Below are 21,776 nucleotides of genomic sequence, written 5' to 3' on the forward strand. Positions count from 1 at the left end.
GTACATATCTATTGCATATACACTGCTTTTGTTAGGTAATGGTGGGTGTACAGAAACTCCAGTATTACAGTTTTCAGTTGTTTAACTAAGAGAAAACCGTGCAACTTACTGCATTTCGGGAGCTGTTTAGTTTAGTTTAGTAAATTCTTTTAATGTAAAAAATAATATTTGGGGTTAAAGAAAAGTAGATTTTTGTTGCCATATGAAATCATCATAATCATAATCAAAATCAAAATCAACAAACCTGGCATGTTAACGCTTAAAAAAATCGGAAATCAAAATCCCCTAAGAAATTTTAAATCTGGGCATCATTACAAATTCAGCATTTTGTTAAGATCAGTGTTGTGATACCTGAAGAGATGGAAGCCAAACGGCTTGTGTCAGGGTGCCAGTTGGGTGCAACAGGTTCATATGGAGATAAGTCTTCCATGTCTTCATCTAAAACAACAGTAAGGATGAAAAAAAAAGATTAGTTATTGCTCAAAAAGACCACAGCTCTACAATTAACTGAATCATCAGAAAATATACAACACATAGGAATTCATCTTACCCCCAATAACACAGAATATACACAAAATAAAGCAAGATTCAATCCATATCTCAAACTTTACTGACTCACACAAAGAAACACTAACAATAAACTCTTTTGATTTGATTTTAACAGATATTTGAAAGCATGGCTTTGATTTAAATGTAGCATTATCCTTGAGCAATATATTTTTGACCAACAACTGTTTTACATGTTTTTCATCCTCAACAATGATTATGTTTCTCAATACTCATCTTTTCCATGTATGGTCATATTTTCATATTCTGTTTGTGGATGTGCTAAAATAATTTGGGGAAGGAATGCAGTTAGGGGAATAACAGGAAACGAGCATATTCCTTCCTCGGTTACTTCAACTCAACGGACTATGCTTAAAGACAGTTAATGAAAGAAAATGTTACTGCGTCCAACTGCCAAGAACATGATTCCATTTCTGAGAATCTCTAAGATGAGGGAAAACTGATGTGCAGTAAATATCATAAGATAATGACAAATTGCTTCCAAGCTCCAAGAATGTTTACTTGTTTTGAATATTGTATAAAAGAAAAAAGGTCTTTATCTTTGGTCATTCCCCTGTGGGGGTGGCTCAGTGCTTCAGCTCCTCTGCAATAAAGGACATTTTTCTTGCAAGAATGCATCTGTTGCTGTTTTAATTTTTACTTAATATATTTTCTGATTCTCCACGACAGGAAAAGAGATGTTTGTCATCATCAAATTCTTTGCTTGTGGAGCATTTGTGCCTGCTTTGGTTTGATTTGGGGGAGCAGCTGAAGGACTAAAGCATAAGCAATGCATCTTTCCTGTTAACAATGTGTTGTCTGAGCTGTTTGTATGAAAATAAATAAATAAAAAATAAAATTAGCACTCAACTGACTGAGTCTCTCCCATGCGCCTGCTTCTCTGTAGGCCCTAATCCCACATTTAAAATTCATAGCCATTCAGTGTGATTGAGACAAACCCTCCAGTGTGTAATAGCTTTGCATTCGGATCCTAACAGAAACACAGTGAGGGTGTTATGAGGAAGGCTTGGGGGCCTGCTGCTACAAATGAGAAAATCCGTAACCTGTTGGTAAAAGACTACGCTTCTAGGACAACCAATCAGTAGATCCAATCAATAGATATGGTGCATTTTGTTTATCAGCACGCTCTTCAAGCATTTCAGAAAAATGTGATGCAATCTGAAAAAATGCTTTCAGCTAACTGCTGTGATAATAGGTAAGACTATTGTAGAAAGCTGTGTGTGTGCGTGTATGCCTGTATGCCATATTATTGCTATTACTGAGGTATTTATGTCTTCTTTGCACAGCAAATGATAATAAGCAATAAGCAATAATTCAAATGATGGTAACCAGAAGGTAAAGTGACACCGTGTTTATCACTGTTGCCTCACAGTGAGAAGGACCTTTCCTCAAATCTGCCAGCTGCCTTGGACCTGTCTGGACTCTGGAGTCTTTGGAGTAGATATTTAGTCCAAATTTCAACATTTTAAATTGGCCGTAGGTGTAAATGTGAGTGTGAACGGTTGTCTTTCTCTCTGTGTTAGCACTGTGATGGACTGGCATCCTGTCCAAGGCATAAACCCACCTCTAACCCTGTGACAGTTGTGATAATCTCCAAAACCCTCACTTGGATAAGTGGAAGACAATGAATGGATTGATGGTCAAGAAACTGTGTGAATCGTTGGATAATAATAATCAGCAGACAGCAATACAACCATGATAACACTAGCTTTGTGATCATATCCATTGGCATGAAAGATAAATTTGTTAAACCCTCACCCCTTAGCAAAAATATGTGCACACGCACACAGATTAGCTAAATGTTAATAACAGGGAAAAGCTGAGTTACTAATGGGATTTTTCCTCCATTTTTCTGCAGATTAAAGACCACCCAGACTCAGACCAGTGCATATCTGCAGTCATTGCTTTCTATATATGTCTGCATGACCCCTCTTCATCAGAACTGGCAATCATAAGAAAAAAAGAGTAGCTCAGCCGGCCACTTTTTGAGCACACACAGCTATTAACATGTTGCTCAGTTCAGGATCTCACATTTGTTTGAGAGAAAGAAAAAAGTGCTGGGGGGGACACACAACGAATAGAAAAGAAAAGATGCACAAAATTGCAGAGGAAGAAAGAAGCAACACAATTGGGGGCAGAAAACCCTTTGAAAGACTAAACTACCTAAATCCTCAAAGTGTCCATACAGAAACATATTCACTCTAAGATAGATAGATAGATAGATAGATAGATAGATAGATAGATAGATAGATAGATAGATAGATAGATAACATGGAGATAGAGAACTCTAAGTTCTACTTTCTGATGTACTGTATGGTGTTTTTTATCCACAGTTGCATCACTCACAACTCTGTTCATGCTTGTCCTTACATTTCTATCAAGACAGAAGGACTCGAGAGGTTCCAGAACTCTCGCAGTATGTCTAATTACAACAATTACCTTCAAAAGCTATAATGCTCTGAAGCCTTTCAAGAGTTCAAGACTACCACCTACACAGCAAACAACCACCTTTACCACCCTTCCATGTTTTTTAGCAGCACCTACCGCTATTGTGCATTTTAAAAAAAGAAGAAAAAAGAAGGAAATAATGTACAGAAAAATTGAATGCTTTGCACTGAACAGAGCCAAATGGAAAAAGGCATGTTCTATCTTTTGCCACAAGCAAAACAACTTGTTATTAGGTTGCTTACTATTTTGTTCAGGCAGCTTCTTACACTGTAGGAAAGCTTCACAGGCAGCCGAGAGTCAAGCCATTTTAGGCACGTTAAATTTTACAGAGTGTGTCTGTGCAGTGTGTACTGTACTGATCCTATAAGGGCACTCACAAAGATCAAGATCCACCAAGGTCAATACCCTATTGTGTATTTTTAAAAGCGATCTGAATCTACGACTAAATTTAGTAGGATCCTCTTTGGCTTATGCTCTACCTTCATGGCTCATTAAATTCACTTTGACAGGTTTGTGTAATCTTACTAGGAACAAACAGACAGAAAGATGGCTCTGATCGCATGCATCCACCTCAGCTTTTGCCTTGGTGGAAGAATAATGTGAACCCACAACAGTAGCTGCAGCTAATGGATGGTACAAGCCGTACTAAATCATAAAACTGCAAAACACAATATAATCTCACACACACCCTTAGGACTGAGAAATCCCACAGCAGGAGGCCTTGTTGTACTTAAAGAAAACTGCTCTTTGACAGTCACCCTGGACCCAATTACGCATTCATCAAGTAATAGAAAATTCCTCCCAGCTGTTTAGTGATCAGATGTTTTTTAGCCGCAGGGCAACAAGTTATCGCTGTAATTAAGCCTCCGTTTGACTTCATTTGCTCTGACAGTATGGAGCATGAAAGACAATCAGCCTTTCCCTAGTTACAGCATGAGAAAAATAATGCCTTCCGGTCGGTTCACAGGGCTGTTAGCTGCCATAAGGGGTCTTACAAAGCTATTAGGTACCATCACTCTTTCTTTTCATATGCATTATCAATGAAGTTGAACTCTTGAGGTGGAAACTATCCTATGGTTTTTTTCGTGACATTCTTGGCAAATGGTTTATGGCTAGAAGCTAGAAGTCGTTCACCATCTGTTTTTAATGGTTTACCTTTAGTTATTGTCCATCAGTTTAATATTCATTTCACCTTGTTCTCTGTTTGTGTTGCAGGAAACACCCATTTGCTCTGCACACATATTATCTCCCACTCATATAATAAGAATATGCAACAAAACTATATCTTAGACTAATTGCAAACTCATTGCACGGCCTGGAGCACAGCTGGACGTCTTCTGCAGAGCTCTGCAGGCTGCTGCACGTGCTCGGCTTGCATGTAACCAAGCCTCTGCTGTCAGAGCTTGAAAAGTTTGTAAATGAGCTGTCTGTGGAGTTTAGGCGTGCCAGCCTGGGCTCCTTTCATATCTTAGGGAATAGTTGTATAAATTAATAAGAAAAAACACTTTTTTAAATCACATTTATAATAAAATGCATTAATATTTCCTCCTATTATGTGTTCATCTCGACAAAGACAAGTTGTACCACAAACGCATTTTTAAAAAATTGCACTTAACAAAACAAAAGTTGAAGGGTATATTCTGTTAACAGCTCAGCTTTTGAAGTTATATTGACATTTTAAACTCAATTTCAAACCATACAAATAGAATATTGGTATTAGCTCAGAATAATATTTCAAGTCACAATTTCAATCCAGCGTGGCATTTTGGGCAAATATAGCTAAAAAAAAAGAGAGAAAAAAAATGAATGTTGAGTTTTTTCAGCCTTCCCTTTGGCTATGTGAATGCAATGTTGATAAAAAAAATTTAAAAAAAAGCGTTCCACTCTCACTTACCTAAATCATCACTATGCTTGGCGCCAGGTGCTAAATGTTGAATATGGATAGGGAAAAACTGTGACTAATCCTTTCACACACTTGTAGGTGATACAATTTCCAATTTTACAATAGTAAGACTTAAATACTCAATATGAAGCAACATAAATACTTACTGTAAAGATATTTAGAGCTGCTGGTTATTAAGTAAGGTATGGCTATATAAAACATATAGCCAAAGCCAAACATATTTCTTCTGCTTTAAATTCCTCTATATGGAAGATAGAGGGAAAAACGTAAGTAGCTATTTTATGAGCAGAGTTAAAGGCGAGCGATAGAGAGAAAAAGAGGCCTCGTAGTTGACTTCTATGATGCGCATTCATTCAGCACCTCTGCGAACCTTTCTGCAGGAGTGAGTCTTAATGCCCACATCATGACAGTATTCAAAGAGCAGAAAGCCCCGCCACTCACTCCCGCCTCTGATAGAGAACCTAGAGAACTCACTCCGCTATAAAAGGCTAATCTAAACCCCACTACCCGGCCCTCATTTCAGCTGCACTGTCACACTCTATACTAGGCTCAAAGTGAATGGGAGTAATTTTCGGCCAGTTCACCTTACAGTATAGAAAATCATTAGACAGATTTACCAGGACAAACAGTGCCTGTTTTGTCATCCTATTTTACTGATCCCTTTCACATTTGGGGATGAAAGATGCTAGGGGAGAAGGAAGGATGAAAAGGACAAGGAGGGGAAGCTGTGAAAGACCATATTGATCACACACAGGATCTATCGACGGGTCCCTTCCTCTGATGATGAAGCGGCTACCTAGGGAGTACCGTACGGGTCTCCAGCTCAGGGAGGGAGAAAGCAAAGAGGACACATTCAGCATGCAAGAGCCTGCTCGCCGTATACCCTGACATGCAGGGCAGGCTGGAAAAATGTTCTGCTTATGACAGTGGATGGCTAAGGTAATGGCCAGTGACTGCCACCATTGCTCATAGTAATGATGGTTTCACCCAGGAATACTGTGTACCTTTGCAACCACCACCCCCCTTCCTCCTGTAGCACCCTCCATGACGCTCTCTCTCTTCTTCTCACTCCTTTTCCGTTTCTCTCTTAAGTTTCCTTGTCCCCTCATTATTTATCTACCATCCCGTCCTCGCTTCTTGCCCTCGCCTCCTGTCTTTTCTCTTGCTCTCTCCATTACTCCTCTTCACCACCGAAGTCTACCATGATGTCCACGGCATTCTCACACTGTCCATTTCGCGTAACGTCCCGCAGCATTAGGGGCCGCCCTGTGGCATTAGAATGATGTAGCGACATATTAAGCAAGTGACCTTTGCAATGCTGACGTTCATAAAAGTGGAGAAAATAAATCACTCCGCAAAATTGCGGCATTCTCGTCATTTCATGTAAAGACTCCTCCACAATGAGCTGGAACAAACTAATTGAGCACTCCTTCCTCTCACTGAAGAGAAAGTTAGCTAATTAAATTGCTATGAATGATATTCACAAAGGCTCCTGCTTTGAGGGCCAGGGCGTGATTTCACAGCTGAGGCTGGGGAAAAAATGTGTATGTTAGAGGTATGGAACTTATTGTTTAAATCTTCAATTGTGCAATATTCACACGAGCCCCGGAGCATAATTGAGAGCCACCTATGCAATATTCCCCTGTGTAGCAGCCAACAATTCTTTCTTAATTACTTCTTTTATGGATTCAAGAGTCCTGCACAGATTCACTCGCCTTGCACTGACACGGGCCCATTCAGAGCAGAATCCATCCATTATCCATTAAGTTGCAGTTGCACTGACGCATTGAATTCAGCTGCCATCTTCTGTGAGAAAACACAATTAACATGACACCATTTACCCTACCACCGATGATTAAAAAAGATTTTCAAGATTTTAAGACAAACGGAGGCAGACTAGAATAATGGGAGATGTGGCAGTTTTTTTCCAACTCAGGAGCATTTCTAAACTCAAAAATATCCTGTCATCTAAAGACCTGGAAACTGTTATCCATGCTTTCATATCGTCACGTCTTGACTATTGTAACTGTCTCTATTTAGGCATTTGTCACTCAAGCCTGACCCGCCTGCAACTTGTTCAAAATGCAGCTGCAAGGCTCCTGACGGGTACTAGAAAGAGACAGAATATTACCCCAGTACTCGCATCTCTACATTGGCTACCAGGTAAACATAGAATCGATTTTAAGGTTTTACTATTTGTTATTAAAGCTCTCCATGGTTTGGCTCCAGGTTACATTTTAGATCTTCTTAGCCTGCACTTACCCACTCAAACTCTGCGCTCCTCCAGTCAGATGGTTTTATCAGTTCCACGCTCCCAGCTCACATCTAAAGGGGACAGGGCTTTCTCCATTGCCGCCCTGAGACTCTGGAATAGTCTTCCCCCCTTCATAAAATTCTCTTCATCCTTGGAAGTCTTTAAATCGAATCTCAAGACCTACTTATTTTCCAAGGCTTTCGGATCTCTTTGATATCTTTTTTATTCTGTCTATTTGGTCTCTTATCTTATTGGATGGTGTTTTATGTGTATATACGTTATGTTCACATATGTGTGCTTGTGTGTGAATGTGTACAGTTTTGTATATGTATGTGCATATTTGCATGTACATTATATGCTATATACTCTTACATGTCTTACAATTCTTTTTTAAAATGTTTTCTTTCTATTTTAATTATTTTATTATATTATCCCTCTGTTCAGCACTTTGGCCGATACTTGATGTGTTTTAAATGTGCTATATAAATAAAGATGACTTGACTTGACTTGACTTGGCCTCACATTCTAGCTTCATGGCCTTGTTATTCCACCACATTCACAAGAGTAAGGATATGGTGCGAAATGTAAAATGTTTCAGAAGTGTAGTTAAACACCTGCTGAGATGTGTCAGCTTGCTGATATTTCAAGACGACACATCAAGCAGCACTAGATGACGGTTATGAATCATATTGTTGTCACTTTGTCGAGGCGCTTTGTATGTTTTCTCAGTTTCGGCGCACTTTTTTCTCACGCATTGTCAACTTTGAAACGCTGGTCACACTCACTTGGATTGTAATTTACAGTCACATCTCATGGACACAGAACATACTTCAGCTTGACGGCCTTTCCGTCAGGCTATCTCATGGTGAGTCTGGGTCTGACTTGGTCATTGTTTAACTTTAAAGTCTCTGGGTATAGTGTCAAATACGTTGACATTTTCAGTTTTAAGGTTGACAGAGCTATGTGAGAGAAGTGCGAAAGGGTGGATGTCGCACAGTTTAACACTGAGGGCTAAAGCACGAACCCCATCATCAGTCTGAAATATGTGGCAGCACAAACCAGACATTACACTTACTGACTGTTGTTGCATGGCTACTGGTTAACTAAAAAAACAAACGAAAACATCCAATATTCCCTTATTGTCCTCAATGAATCCAAGGTGAAAACATAGCAGCTGGTGTTTTCTTTCTTTTTTCTTTGTTAGTGAGTCTACATCGTTATTATAGAAAAAAAACATCATCATGCAGATACATATTTTTGAATGTTTGAACAACAGAGGAGAAGCATCAAATATCACCCACAGTAACACTTATTAGACAAAAAGTACTATCACTGGCTACCATCTGGATTTCCAGGATTTCTGCCACAATCCAGAGCCTCACCAACATTTGATGGCTTCAACTGTCAGTGATGAAAAACGTGACCTTCGTTGGGAAGCTTGTTTTCTCCCACACAAACCAAGGTCTTTTGATGGCTTTGCCTCTGCACATTTTACAGATAACTGAAGGACTTAGGTAACACAAGAAACAACATAGCTGTGTCAATTTGAGGACCAGTTATGCTATTTCCTAAATATGATATGATTACTGAAAATAAAGTCCTAAAATTTCTCAAATTTCCTAAAATTTTAGGAACCGTCGTGAACACGCTTTCACTATGAATCTTGGAAGTTATTAAATATGTATCACAAATCTAATATCTGAATCTGCAGCAGCTTTACTGCACAAGATTTTTGAGTTTAATGAAAAGTCCAATGTAGTCAAACAAAATAATCTTCAATACAAGAGATAGGCAGTTATGAAACCAGATGTAGAGAGCAGTAAAAGCCCCAAACTGTCAGCACTGTAAGAGATTTGTTGAAAATAAGCACAATGTAGCAGTGCTTGCTGTTGTTGTAATTAATGAGGTCTACATTCTTTATGCTGATACCAATACTAATTTCTCAGGGAGGTGAAAACACACACACACTTTTAGAGGCATATTTTTTTTCTTTTGTTTGTTAAGCCACTTGACATTGACCTATGAATCATTGAAGCATAGAAAACTCACCTCACTTATGCAATGAAGAAGTGCTGTGTCTACGCACAACAGATAACTTAGCAAAGAACCAGTTTTTAGACATTTCATTACTAGCAGCCTTACTCTTTACCTGAATCTACATCAATGTCAAAGATAACACAGTTCGACAGACATAAAATTATATTTTGGTTGCAAAAGTACAGAAATTCTGTCCTGGCTGATTTCCACTCCCTACACTGTATAGTGTATATTATCTTTACACTAGACTGTATGTAAATGGCATAGGGGTGTAATTCAGTGAATTAGTCTAAGCATCAACAGCTTAAATGCAAATTAGTCTACTACATTTGATGTAACCCAATACTGGCCACAGCCACTGTGCACCATAAAAATAAAATAAATAATAAAAATAATAATGGATTGCATTTATATAGTGCTTTTCAGGACCCCTCAAAGCGCTTTAGAATACCACTATTCATTCACTCTCACATTCATACACTGGTGAAGGCAAGCTACAGTTGTAGCCACAGCTGCCCTGGGGCAGACTGACAGAGGCGAGGCTGCCATATCGTGCCATCGGCCCCTCTGGTCAACACCAGTAGGCGGTAGGTGAAGTGTCTTGCCCAAGGACACAACGACCGAGACTGTCTGAGCCGGGGCTCAAACCGGCAACCTAAAGTCATAATAAATTAGAGAATGCTAATAAGAGAATGAGCTGAAATACACAGAATCAGTCCCCTGAAAGTCAAAGTGCTTAACAGTTAGAAAGTTAAAATTCACACAGAAGAAGAAGTTTCAAAGCTGGAAAGTAGCTGAATATCTTTTAAACGTACATTAGAAAGCTGACTAATGACAAAAATAATGACAAAAAATCTAAATGAATATTGAAAGCTCATGTTCTTTAACCACTTGAAGAGTGGAATTATGTGTTTTAAATGTCTAAACTAAGGAATCTCAAATAAAAAACTGAATATTTGTCTGTGTGTGTGTGTGTGAGTGACTGCGCACACTCTCATACACCTTTTTCTTTTTTTACATTGTTTTCAACAATTGACTTAACAGGTAGCTACCATAATTGTTAATCCATCTAAGACCTACGTCTAAACCATCCACACAAAATACAGTTTAGGCCAGTGGTCCCCAACCCCCGGGCCTCGGACCGGTACCAGTCCGTGAGTCGTTTGGTACCGGGCCGCGAGAGTTGAGGCTCAGGTGTGAAATGTATGGTTTTCAGGGTTTTTATCCGTTTTGAGCGTTATTTTGTTATCGTTTTTATCGTTTTTATCGTTAAAAACTTGGTTTTCCTGGGTCTTTTCACGTGTGTTATGAATAAATCTTCTTTTTTCTGTAGTTTTATTAGTTTTATTTTGTTGTATTTATCCGCGACACCTTAAAGGCCGGTCCGTGAAAATATTGTCGGGCATAAACCAGTCCGTGGCGCAAAAAAGGTTGGGGACCGCTGGTTTAGGCCATAAGTATCTGGACAGATAAAAAGACACCATTTTATCTTATGTTATGTTTTCATCGTCTCTTCGTTAGTCTTCATTATCTGTATGAAGACACGTTGGTTTCAGTGGTTTGAGCTCCATTTCGTCTCACATTGGTACAAATTCTTACATATTAGCATATCTTGGACAAGACTAGATATGCTGCTAGTTAAAGAAATTTCTAAAAAGATGAGATTATAAAGCATGACTGGGCCTCATATAGTTCAGTCAAAGCATCTTCTGACTATTGAATTCAGACTTCTTTAACCTGATCTCTGTCCATTTAGATCCAAGGTAGCTGCATACGGCCCAGCTTTGATCTCAAGCGTTACAATGGCCTATCTTTCTTTAAAAGTAAAGAGGTAAACATTCACATTTAATAACCAAAACATGAAAAGCATGAGAATGCTTTAAGATGTAAGTGCAATTTCAAAAGTATGTCTTTGCCTGCGAAATAACGTCGCAGCACACACATTTAATAGATTACAGAGTTTCAAAAGTGTGGATGCTGGGCAGGCTGTTTTCATGCTGAAGTCTTTTTCTCTTTGACTTCATAATCTGCCATTCTAGAAAGGGACATTCACATGTTTGTGTCTTCATCTCAGTAACATACATATGCATGGATGAAATGATTTTTATCTATTTCGTACACTTTCCCAGTAGCAGCATCTCTTCATTATCTTTATGTCTGCAGACATGCTTCTTTCAGAGGTTTGAGGTCTGTTTTCTCTCACACACACAGATATTTTCCACACACATCAAAAAGGTTTTTCACATATCAGTGATTTGTGTGTTTGTGTGTGTATGCTTAAATTTTGTCCACACATTCATGTGTTGTAGAGGCTAAATTTTAATAAGTTTAGTGGTTCTGTGACTTTGATGCTGAAATTTGCATTTGGTGGTTTATGGTTTCCTGAGGACAAACTGACAGCTGAGAGTGAAACAAAAACAATTTTTAGTAGATTTTAAGAATGTAAGACAAATGCAAACCAGGTAGTTTGCTTGATCTTTCAAATAAAGTCTACAAGGAAATACCAAAACTCCAAAAGTGTGGGTATATGGGCTCACTAAATGGTCTGTATTTATATAGCGCTTTACTAGTCCCTAAGGACCCCAAAGCGCTTTACACATCCAGTCATCCACCCATTCACATACTGGTGATGGCAAGCTACATTGTAACCACAGCCACCCTGGGGCGCACTGACAGAGGCAAGGCTGCCAGACACTGGCACCACCGGGCCCTCTGACCACCACCAGTAGGCAACGGGTGAAGTGTCTCACCCAAGGACACAACGACCGAGACTGTCCAAGCCGAGGCTTGAACCGGCAGCCTTCCGATTACAAGGCAAACTCCCAACTCTTGAGCCACGATCGCCTAATAGATAGTTGCTGCCATTCAAGTTGAACAAATCTCCAGCCACTTTCTGCCATGGCCTGTCTAGAAGCTCATGGGCATCAGTAGCTCTACTAGGGTTACACGTTCTTTGAGACATGTTGTTTCTCACCAATTCACCTATTTGTCTGCCTATGCCCGGGCACCATACTGCTTCTCAGGCATGACTGTTGGGATGACCAATCTGGAGTCTTTTAGCAACAAACCATCATGGACAGTGAGTAAAGGCCTTCCTGGCTAAAATGCTTTTGCTGGGCCTGAGTGTTGGTTGCTGTCTGGTCAGCCTCTCTGGCACAAGGACACGATCTCTGCACAAACGATGTCTTCTTTGAGCTATTCTCTCAGGTTTGTAGATATTGCTCTGGTATTTTAACACCAACAAAGTGATTCCCAAAGAGCCAAAAACCTGACATATATATCGACATGTTGTGCGGGTTAGGGTTAGTTACAACAGTGACAGTCAAAATGTCTGTGAAGGTTCTCAGTCATCCAGGTCATCGTAGTCAAAGGAGCTTGCAAAGAAAAGCGTCTGGACTTCTTTAAGTTACTTGAAGACGTTTCACCTCTCATCCGAGAGGCTTCTTCAGTTCTAAGGTCAAATGGTGGAGAGTCCCAGATATAACCCTAGTGGGAGTGTCCCCCCACAGAGGGACAAAAGGACCCCCTGATGATCCTCTAATCGCCTGAGCCAAGGTGTGGAACTGGGTGTGGGTCCCAATCAGCCAGAGTTTCGGGTGAGTTCATTGTGAAACCTGGCCCCACCTTATCATGCGAATTCCTGAGGTCAGATGGCCCAGGGTGTGAGTGGGCGTTAAGGCGTCTGGGAAGGGATCTCAAAACTGGATTATAGATGGCAGACAGTTGGTGTCGTAAACCACCGCCTCTGTTCAAAGATGGTCGCTCACAGTGGACATAGATGGCTTCTTTCACTCCTCTTTCAAACCATCTGTCCTCTCTGTCCAAAATGTGAACATTGGCATCCTCGAAAGAGTGACCTTTATCCTTAAGATGCAGATGGACAGCTGAGTCTTGTCCTGTGGAGGTCGCTCTTCTGTGTTGTGCCATGCGCTTGTGAAGTGGCTGTTTGGTCTCTCCAATGTCCAATCTCCAATAGAAGGCCGTCGCTTCCCTGAGCAAAGACCACAACATCACTGTTTTACCAGCAGATAAGGGAAGATGCACCGTGGTCCTAAACACTACAGATTACCATACAAAGATCACTACTCTCCTCAGTGACAACAATACCTACGAAGCCTTAAAGCGAGACCCCACAAGCAGCTACAAAAAGAAAGTTATAGCTTGCCTTCAAGACTTGGAAAAGGACAAAATCATTGACCGCCTTACATATCACCGCCTTTACCCAGGGGATGCCATACCCTGCATTTACGGACTTCCAAAAATCCACAAGGAAGCTGTCCCGCTCAGACCCATAGTGAGTAGCATAAACTCAGCCACTTATAACATTGCAAAACACCTTGCTACCATCCTTGCTCCTCTCGTGGGGAACACCCCACACCACATCAAGAACTCCACCGACTTCACTGACAAGGTCCAGAAACTTACCCTGGATCCAGATGAAACAATAGTGTCCTTTGATGTAGTCTCTCTCTTCACTTGCATACCCACCACGGAGGCAGTGGAGACTGTCAGAAAACGACTACAAGAAGACAGCTCCTTGGAGGACAGGACCAACTTCACACCCGATCAGATTTGCACACTGTTAGACCTCTGCCTCACCACCACATATTTCAAATACAACGAAGGCTATTACAGACAAAAACATGGCTGTGCCATGGGCTCCCCCGTGTCACCTATTGTAGCCAACCTTTACATGGAGGAAGTGGAAAGGAAGGCTCTTGGCTCTTTCAAAGGAAGAGTACCCAGCCACTGGTACAGATATGTAGACGACACCTGGGTCAAAATCAAGACACAAGAAGTGGAATCCTTCACTGCGCACATCAACGCTGTGGATAAAAACATCAAGTTCACCAGGGAAGACACAAAGGACGACTGTTTGCCTTTCCTGGACTGCGCTGTGCACATTGAAGAGAACGGCAACCTCAACATCGAAGTTTACCGGAAGCCCACACACACGGACCAGTACCTCCTGTTTGACTCCCATCACCCTCTGGAACACAAACTTGGAGTAATTAGGACCCTACACCACCGGGCAGAACATGTTCCCTCTAAGCCTGAAGGGAAAAAGAAGGAACACACACATGTAAAGGAAGCACTCAAAACGTGCGGCTATCCTAAATGGGCGTTTTTAAAGTCAGCAAAGAGGCACAGAAAAGAAGATCAGACACCAGCGAGGGAGGATAAGAAGGACAGGCGCAACAACATTGTCATCCCCTATGTAGCCGGTGTATCAGAGAAACTCAGGAGGGTTTTCTCCAAGCATGACATCCCGGTGTACTTCAGACCCAGCAACACACTCAGACAAAAACTGGTTCACCCGAAAGACAAAACGCCAAAACACAGACTTAACAATGTGGTGTATGCCGTACAGTGCAGCGAGGAATGCCCAGACCTCTACATTGGAGAGACCAAACAGCCACTTCACAAGCGCATGGCACAACACAGAAGAGCGACCTCCACAGGACAAGACTCAGCTGTCCATCTGCATCTTAAGGATAAAGGTCACTCTTTCGAGGATGCCAATGTTCACATTTTGGACAGAGAGGACAGATGGTTTGAAAGAGGAGTGAAAGAAGCCATCTATGTCCACTGTGAGCGACCATCTTTGAACAGAGGCGGTGGTTTACGACACCAACTGTCTGCCATCTATAATCCAGTTTTGAGATCCCTTCCCAGACGCCTTAACGCCCACTCACACCCTGGGCCATCTGACCTCAGGAATTCGCATGATAAGGTGGGGCCAGGTTTCACAATGAACTCACCCGAAACTCTGGCTGATTGGGACCCACACCCAGTTCCACACCTTGGCTCAGGCGATTAGAGGATCATCAGGGGGTCCTTTTGTCCCTCTGTGGGGGGGTTATAATCCCACTAGGGTTATATCTGGGACTCTCCACCATTTGACCTTAGAACTGAAGAAGCCTCTCGGATGAGAGGTGAAACGTCTTCAAGTAACTTAAAGAAGTCCAGACGCTTTTCTTTGCAAGCTCCTTTGACAGTGACAGTCAAAGATCCCAAACATACTGTCAATGCAGTAAAAACATACTTGGACAGAAAAAGAAAACTCACAAGTGAACACTATCAGTCATGGATTGGCCTCCCCAAAAATCTGGATCTGAACATTATTGACGCAGTATGGGATACTCTTGACAGAGAATGAAACAAAATGCAACCTGCATCCAAAAAAGCTGTGAATGTCCTTCAAGAAGCCTGGATATCTACTTTTGAAGACTACTTAAAGAAATAAATGACAAAAAAAAGCTTGCCAAAGAGAGTTCAGGCTGTGTTGACAAATAAAGGTGGTCATACCAAATATAGACTTTCAAGCTTGTTAGAATTGTGCTCTGCTTTTGCCACCGTATTTCATGTATGTCTGCATGTTTCAATAAATCCCAGCACCTATTTCCCATTTTCCAAGCAGTTCCATATCAGAGAACCTCTTGGTAGGGTAGACCAACTCACTCATATAGCTGATAAGCAATAATACTGCTATGATCTATAAAGTACAAAGATAAAACATTTCCCTTCAAGGCATTTACAAGCTTTAGAAAATGCAACTGACTCAACAGAGTGAACAAAATGCTTTTTGGTTACAAATATGTTTTATTCTGTTGAGCAGTAGAGAAAGAAAAACTCCTTGTTCTAAGTTAACCTTTTCAAAGCAGCTACTTACTGTAGATGTAACTAAATACATCCCTGGAATTACTTCACAGACACTCGTATGGAGGGCTAAAGTAAGTAGGGGGTCACAGATCCTAGGCTGTGCATCAAACCACTGTCAGATATTGGGATCACGAAACAGTCTTTTGTGACTTAAGACCACACATTTAATTTTAAATTATATACATATAATTATATTTATATATTTACAATGATATATTGAGAAGAAGTCTTTACTCCCAGAAAGCTGGGATAGTGGGTTAACCTTGCCTGAGGCAGTGAAGTATCTGTGGGAGGTTTGTGAAAGGAGAGCAGGATGTTGTGTCAATCCTTGGTCCTCATCAGCTTTCTCTTCACTGATAAAATGGTTTAGCTCTCAAGCCTGCAGGCCAGGTTCATGTCCCTGGCTAACACAGTTCTTTATCGATTCCTACACTTTCTGATATATATATATATATATATATATATATATATATATATATATATATATATATATATATATATATATATATACATACATATACATACTTATATATATGTATATATACATATATATATGTATATATACATATACATATATATATGATATTGTTAATATGGATTAACAATATATATATGTGTATATATGTATATGTATATATATATATATATATATATATATATATATATATATATATACATATATATATATACATATACATATATATATATATATATATATACATATACATATATATATGTATATATGTATATATATATATATATATATATATATATATATATATATATACACATATACATATATATATATATATATATATATATACATATATATATGTATATATGTATATGTATATGTATATATATATATATATATATATATATATATATATATATATATATATATATATATATTGACCTTTGTGTATTGACAAAGTATTAAACACATTCTCTATGCCGTATCCATGCTCATCACATCAGTAGAAATTACACAGCACACAGCACAAAATCCTCATCAGCTTTCTCTTCACTGATAAAATGGTTTAGCTCTCAAGCCTGCAGGCCAGGTTCATGTCCCTGGCTAACACAGTTCTTTATCGATTCCTACACTTTCTGATATATATATATATATATATATACATACATATACATACTTATATATATGTATATATACATATATATATGTATATATACATATACATATATATGATATTGTTAATATGGATTAACAATATATATATATGTATATATGTATATATATATATATATATATATATATATATATATATATATATATATATATATATACATATATATATGTATATATGTATATATATATATATATATATATATATATATACACATATACATATATATATATATATATATATATATATATATATATATATATATATATATATATATATATTGACCTTTGTGTATTGACAAAGTATTAAACACATTCTCTATGCCGTATCCATGCTCATCACATCAGTAGAAATTACACAGCACTTTAAAAATCTCATCTCTCTTCCTGTTGGCCATTCATATCCTTTGACCTTGTCTAGCTACATTTCTTTGAATCCAAGTCCATTTCTATTCAGATGTTTCTCTCTTCTCCAATTGTCTCTCCGTATTAATGCAGCAAAGAAATTTTCCAAAGCTACATAACACATAGCTACATGACATCAAACCATCCTGTTTTAGCCACACAGTTTTTAAGTGGTTTAGCACCACTTCATGAGGGTCTGCTGGGATTCAGCTTTTCGTGTTTGTTTCCAGAGATGGATGTTGTACACAGATTGTTTCCAGTTAACAAAAGCCTGCTTGACTGCACAATGGATCGTGATTAGATTAAAGCTGCACTGTAAGAGCTTTTTGTTTGTGTTAAAGCAGGTTTTATCTCTAAGGGTGACAGGACCAAAATGGGTCACCGCTGAAAGTATTCTTCAGATTCACATGCTCTATGAAGGACACACAGGAGGCATGGGAGGTCTCTATTCTTGACAACCCAGGCAACTTACATGACGCATTCAAACCCATTGACTGGTGCGGCTATTTGTTGGGGAAAGGAGAAGGTGGGGGCACAAATGAGGCGCAGAGGGAGAACAGAAAGATCATTACATTTAGAAAAAGAGAAGAAGACAGGAAACGAGACACAGGGCCTGAGGAACATCCATGTCATCACATTTCCCTTGAACTCATGTCAGGGACCCTCTGCTGCCACAAGTCTGATGAAGTGTAACTGGCGCAATGAGTAGTCAGCCTGGCGAATCACTTCACAGATCACCACACAAAAGCCCAAAATGCTCAAAGCTCGGAGACTGTGAAATGTCTCCACCATTACCCCACGTGTCAAAACAGCTGAGTACGTTATGTGCTGCATGCTTACATGGACGCTTGGGATCTGCCAAATAGACTTTGATCACATGTATTAACAAATGTCACACTTGGGTTAGGGTTCCCCTTTAGGCTGATCTCTAGGGTGGTGCATCTCCAGCAGACAGATTTGTCCTAATATAAGGCTTGCGTGCTTTTTACCCTTGATGTGGAATGAGAAACACGCTTTTAGTGACACTGGACAAGAAAAGCACATACAAAACTTTGAGTATATGGTAACTGATATAATCTGAGAGGGTATTAAGCTTCTGCACATGTCCGGCCTCTTTTCTTATGTTTTAAGAAATTAATTCTGTATGTAAACTTTGGTCAATTGCAGAAATCTTCAAATCAGATCTGTTGAGGTAATATAAAGTATTGTATAGAGGGAAAATGACCAAACAAGAACTAAGGCATGGCAGTAAAATGGGTAAACTGGAGGACATTCTGGTACTTTGAGTCTCAAGTGATGTAAGTGATGTTTTTTTTTTAATTTTGTCCAATCACACTGGCGTTGGCCTGAGAGGGGAAAGTTGTAGGTAGGGCTCTCTGATTTTATATTCTGGTGTGGATTGTCTTTCTATGTTCTATTTCTGTGTATCACAACTTTAAAGCTTTAGGTTTAGGATATCTCAAATCAAAATCCAGGAAGCTTGTCTTAAAAAAGGGTTTCAACAAATCAGCTTTTGAGTGTGATTTTATGTCCCACAAAAGTGGACACATAAGGACCACTGTGCTATATGATTGTAAAGTAATTACAAGGTAAAATGGAACACTTTAGGTGAAAACCAATAAGTCAACCATAACATGTCCATCTAATGTAATTCCATTATAGCTCCATTACATCTGAGAGGGTGTGGAAAGTAGGAAAGCATATATTTTTCATCAGGGGCTTCTGGGTATCCCTGTAAGAGGGCGCTGGGGAATAGGGCATCAACAGTGGGTGTGGTTACTTCTTGTCTTTGCTCGGAAAACAAACTAACTGGTACTCGACGTCAGTAGATTCATAAAAAAATAAATGTCAGAATCCTCTAGACTGTGAGTCACATATATAGCTATCAATGAAAGTATGGTGCATATCTGTCACAGGATAATAAACAGCTGCTTTTACTTGCATCTTGCTGTACTTGACCACAGAGCTCACGCAAAAGAACTGAAGTTGGGATAAGAGGGGCACTGTGGACCTTTATTATATTGCTCACAAAATGTATAGTTAAAATTTGGTAGTATGAATTTTGTGAGACCTTGAAAGCACCTGCCTCCTACCTTCATTGCGTCCCATGTTTATAGACCAGTAGATCTGTAGACACTGCTGCTCCGTCTTCAAGGACCTCTTGCAACGGCAGTTATACAGAGGGCTAACCAGCAGCACTTCCAGAGCAGCCTGGCACTCCCTGTTGTTATCTAGCATGGCATCTTTCTCCTTGCCCACAAGGCACTGGCGCATCACTCGGTACCAAGAGCTGCACTGAGGGTCCTGGTTACACATTTCACTTGCCTCGATGCAGTTCACCCATTCTGGCTGAGCTCCAGGCCCAGATTTGATGCTTGAAGATCCTGGAGCACTATTAGCCAAAGACACGGGCAAAGCTGAGGGAACACCCCAGGAACCTGCTGCCTCATCTATGTGGAGAGAAAGAAAAATATGTGGTGGTAAAAACTGAATGGTGACTGAGAAACTGCAAATTAATGTTTGGGGGTTTAGTGTTTTATGTGTGCTAGTATCTGTCTATCTATCTTCATGCTTTATCCTCTGTTCCATTTATGCAACAAGTTGTATGTGGGAACAAACCAGATTTGCAGCCTATTATAGGCCCATACCTGCCCAGGCATCTTTTAGCAAGCCAGTTAGTTATTCCTCCGGTGCACATTGCTCATACACTCCTCTATGCAGTGTTTTGCTATGTCTCGTTTACTTTATAGCAGGTTTTTTAGGTGCTTACCGAGAGAGGTTTTTGGTGCATTTAATGCAGCAAAAGAGAACTTGACTCAGATTCTTATTAAATCTAACCAAAGGAATACCCGATCACTGAATAATATCTAATTATATCATGCCAAGGACTACGCTTAATTTGCATCTAGGTGAGCAGAAAATGAGCTTACACAGAGTAAACAGTAATCCACAGAGCAAGACTCCAGTGTTGCCATTTGACAAGAGTTTGAGATTGAAATGCACCTTCACACACGAAGCTAAGTACACAGAGTTCTGGTGAAATGACAAGAGAGACCCCTTGTGGGGATGTTGTGCATTTAGATCAGGGGAAGAACAACATCAGCCGGAGAGCAGCGGGTCAGAAAAGACTTACATAAAGTTAAACATTAAATTATTGTGGGGCTGTCAGTCAGCCCGTCAGGTATGTCATTTAAATGCGAATGCATGCGTTTGGGGGAACATACTGATAATGCTAGTGTGATCATAATGATGGTGATGACGATTTGTGGTGGTGGATTCCGTCATGTTCAACCAACTAGCAAAAATAAAATATATATATTAATCTTGTGCAATATTTTTGGCTGACTGAAAGCTGTGTTTTCTCGTTACAATAATGAGCTCTTCTTTCACTGTGGAAGCTGTGAGTGTGTTATGTGGGCTGCAAACGACTCACTCGCATAGACCAAGTTCGGTTTGTAGCTTTGGGTGAAAATCGAACATAGTCTAATCAAAATCAAACCCAATATAAGAAGAAAGCCATCAGATGTCAGCTATACATAATTCATCTTTATTTTTATTTTTAAAGAGGGGATTACCTGCTGTTCTACAACAACTCCAGTATTTATTTATTTTTAAAGTGGTAAAATAACAGAAAATCCCTGCCACAGTTGTGTACATCATCACTAATGTCCTAATGTGCACGGCTGAGAGTGATTCTCAAATGGAACTTCTTACCTGGGAGCAGAACAAGGGTGCAGACGCACATCCACACAGTGACAGACTTCATTTTGGACTCAGCCGCAAGAAGGATGAGTTGTGCTAGAATTACACGAATATTTCCACCTTTTCAAGGATTAATTCCCCTCTCCGGATCCGTGACCCAGGCGCAGGATAACTGTAAAAAACCCTCATTCAAATTTTAAAAGAAACATGCAGCTCCGAAAATATCCTCGAATCCCCAAAAAAGTAATCCACAATTTTATTTTATATCTTAATAATGGACTAATCACGACAAAGGAAAGAATTCCTTGACACTGGGAAAAAAAGATCAAATGGCAATCAAACAAGCAGTCAATCCGTAAGAGCAGTTACTCAGGGTCCGTCTGCGCTGCGTTCATACCGACAAACTACTGAGACTTGATCTCTCCGCATTATAAGAGCTGCCCGCTCCAGTTGGCCCTTGTAGACAAATTGTCCCTAAAACAGTCCTTAAACTGGCGCAAAGCGGTCTGTGATAGCTATGTCAGTATCTCTAAGGAGGCAGAAGAACTCATCTGAAAGTGCTACAAAACGCTGACTGGTTTTTTCCCCCCCTCACCGGTGGTTCCCTCAAAAAGCTGCGCGCTCAAGAAGGGAGGGAACGCTTCTTTTCCACT

At 39.8% G+C, this 21,776-nt stretch overlaps 1 protein-coding gene across 3 annotated transcripts in view; it reads right to left on the reverse strand.

Annotated features, from left to right (window-relative positions):
• Positions 1–21,771, reverse strand: part of LOC146506986 (GDNF family receptor alpha-2-like) — a 74,369-nt gene extending 52,598 nt beyond the window's left edge. The window contains exons 1-3 of one of the 3 annotated variants that reach the window (XM_085181470.1): positions 21,136–21,771; positions 19,515–19,871; positions 352–438 (exon numbers count right to left, since the gene is read on the reverse strand). In XM_085181470.1, coding sequence (XP_085037596.1) covers positions 352–438; positions 19,515–19,871; positions 21,136–21,187 — 496 coding nt within the window. In that variant the 5' untranslated portion in view covers positions 21,188–21,771. The remainder of the gene's footprint in view (positions 1–351; positions 439–19,514; positions 19,872–21,135) is intronic. The other 2 variants (XM_085181469.1, XM_085181471.1) reach the window with 2 other exon arrangements.
• Between the last annotated feature and the right edge of the window lie 5 nt (positions 21,772–21,776).

The sequence above is a fragment of the Neolamprologus multifasciatus genome, chromosome 12 (assembly GCF_963576455.1).
Source record: "Neolamprologus multifasciatus chromosome 12, fNeoMul1.2, whole genome shotgun sequence".
In the NCBI taxonomy this organism is placed as follows: Eukaryota; Metazoa; Chordata; class Actinopteri; order Cichliformes; family Cichlidae; genus Neolamprologus; species Neolamprologus multifasciatus.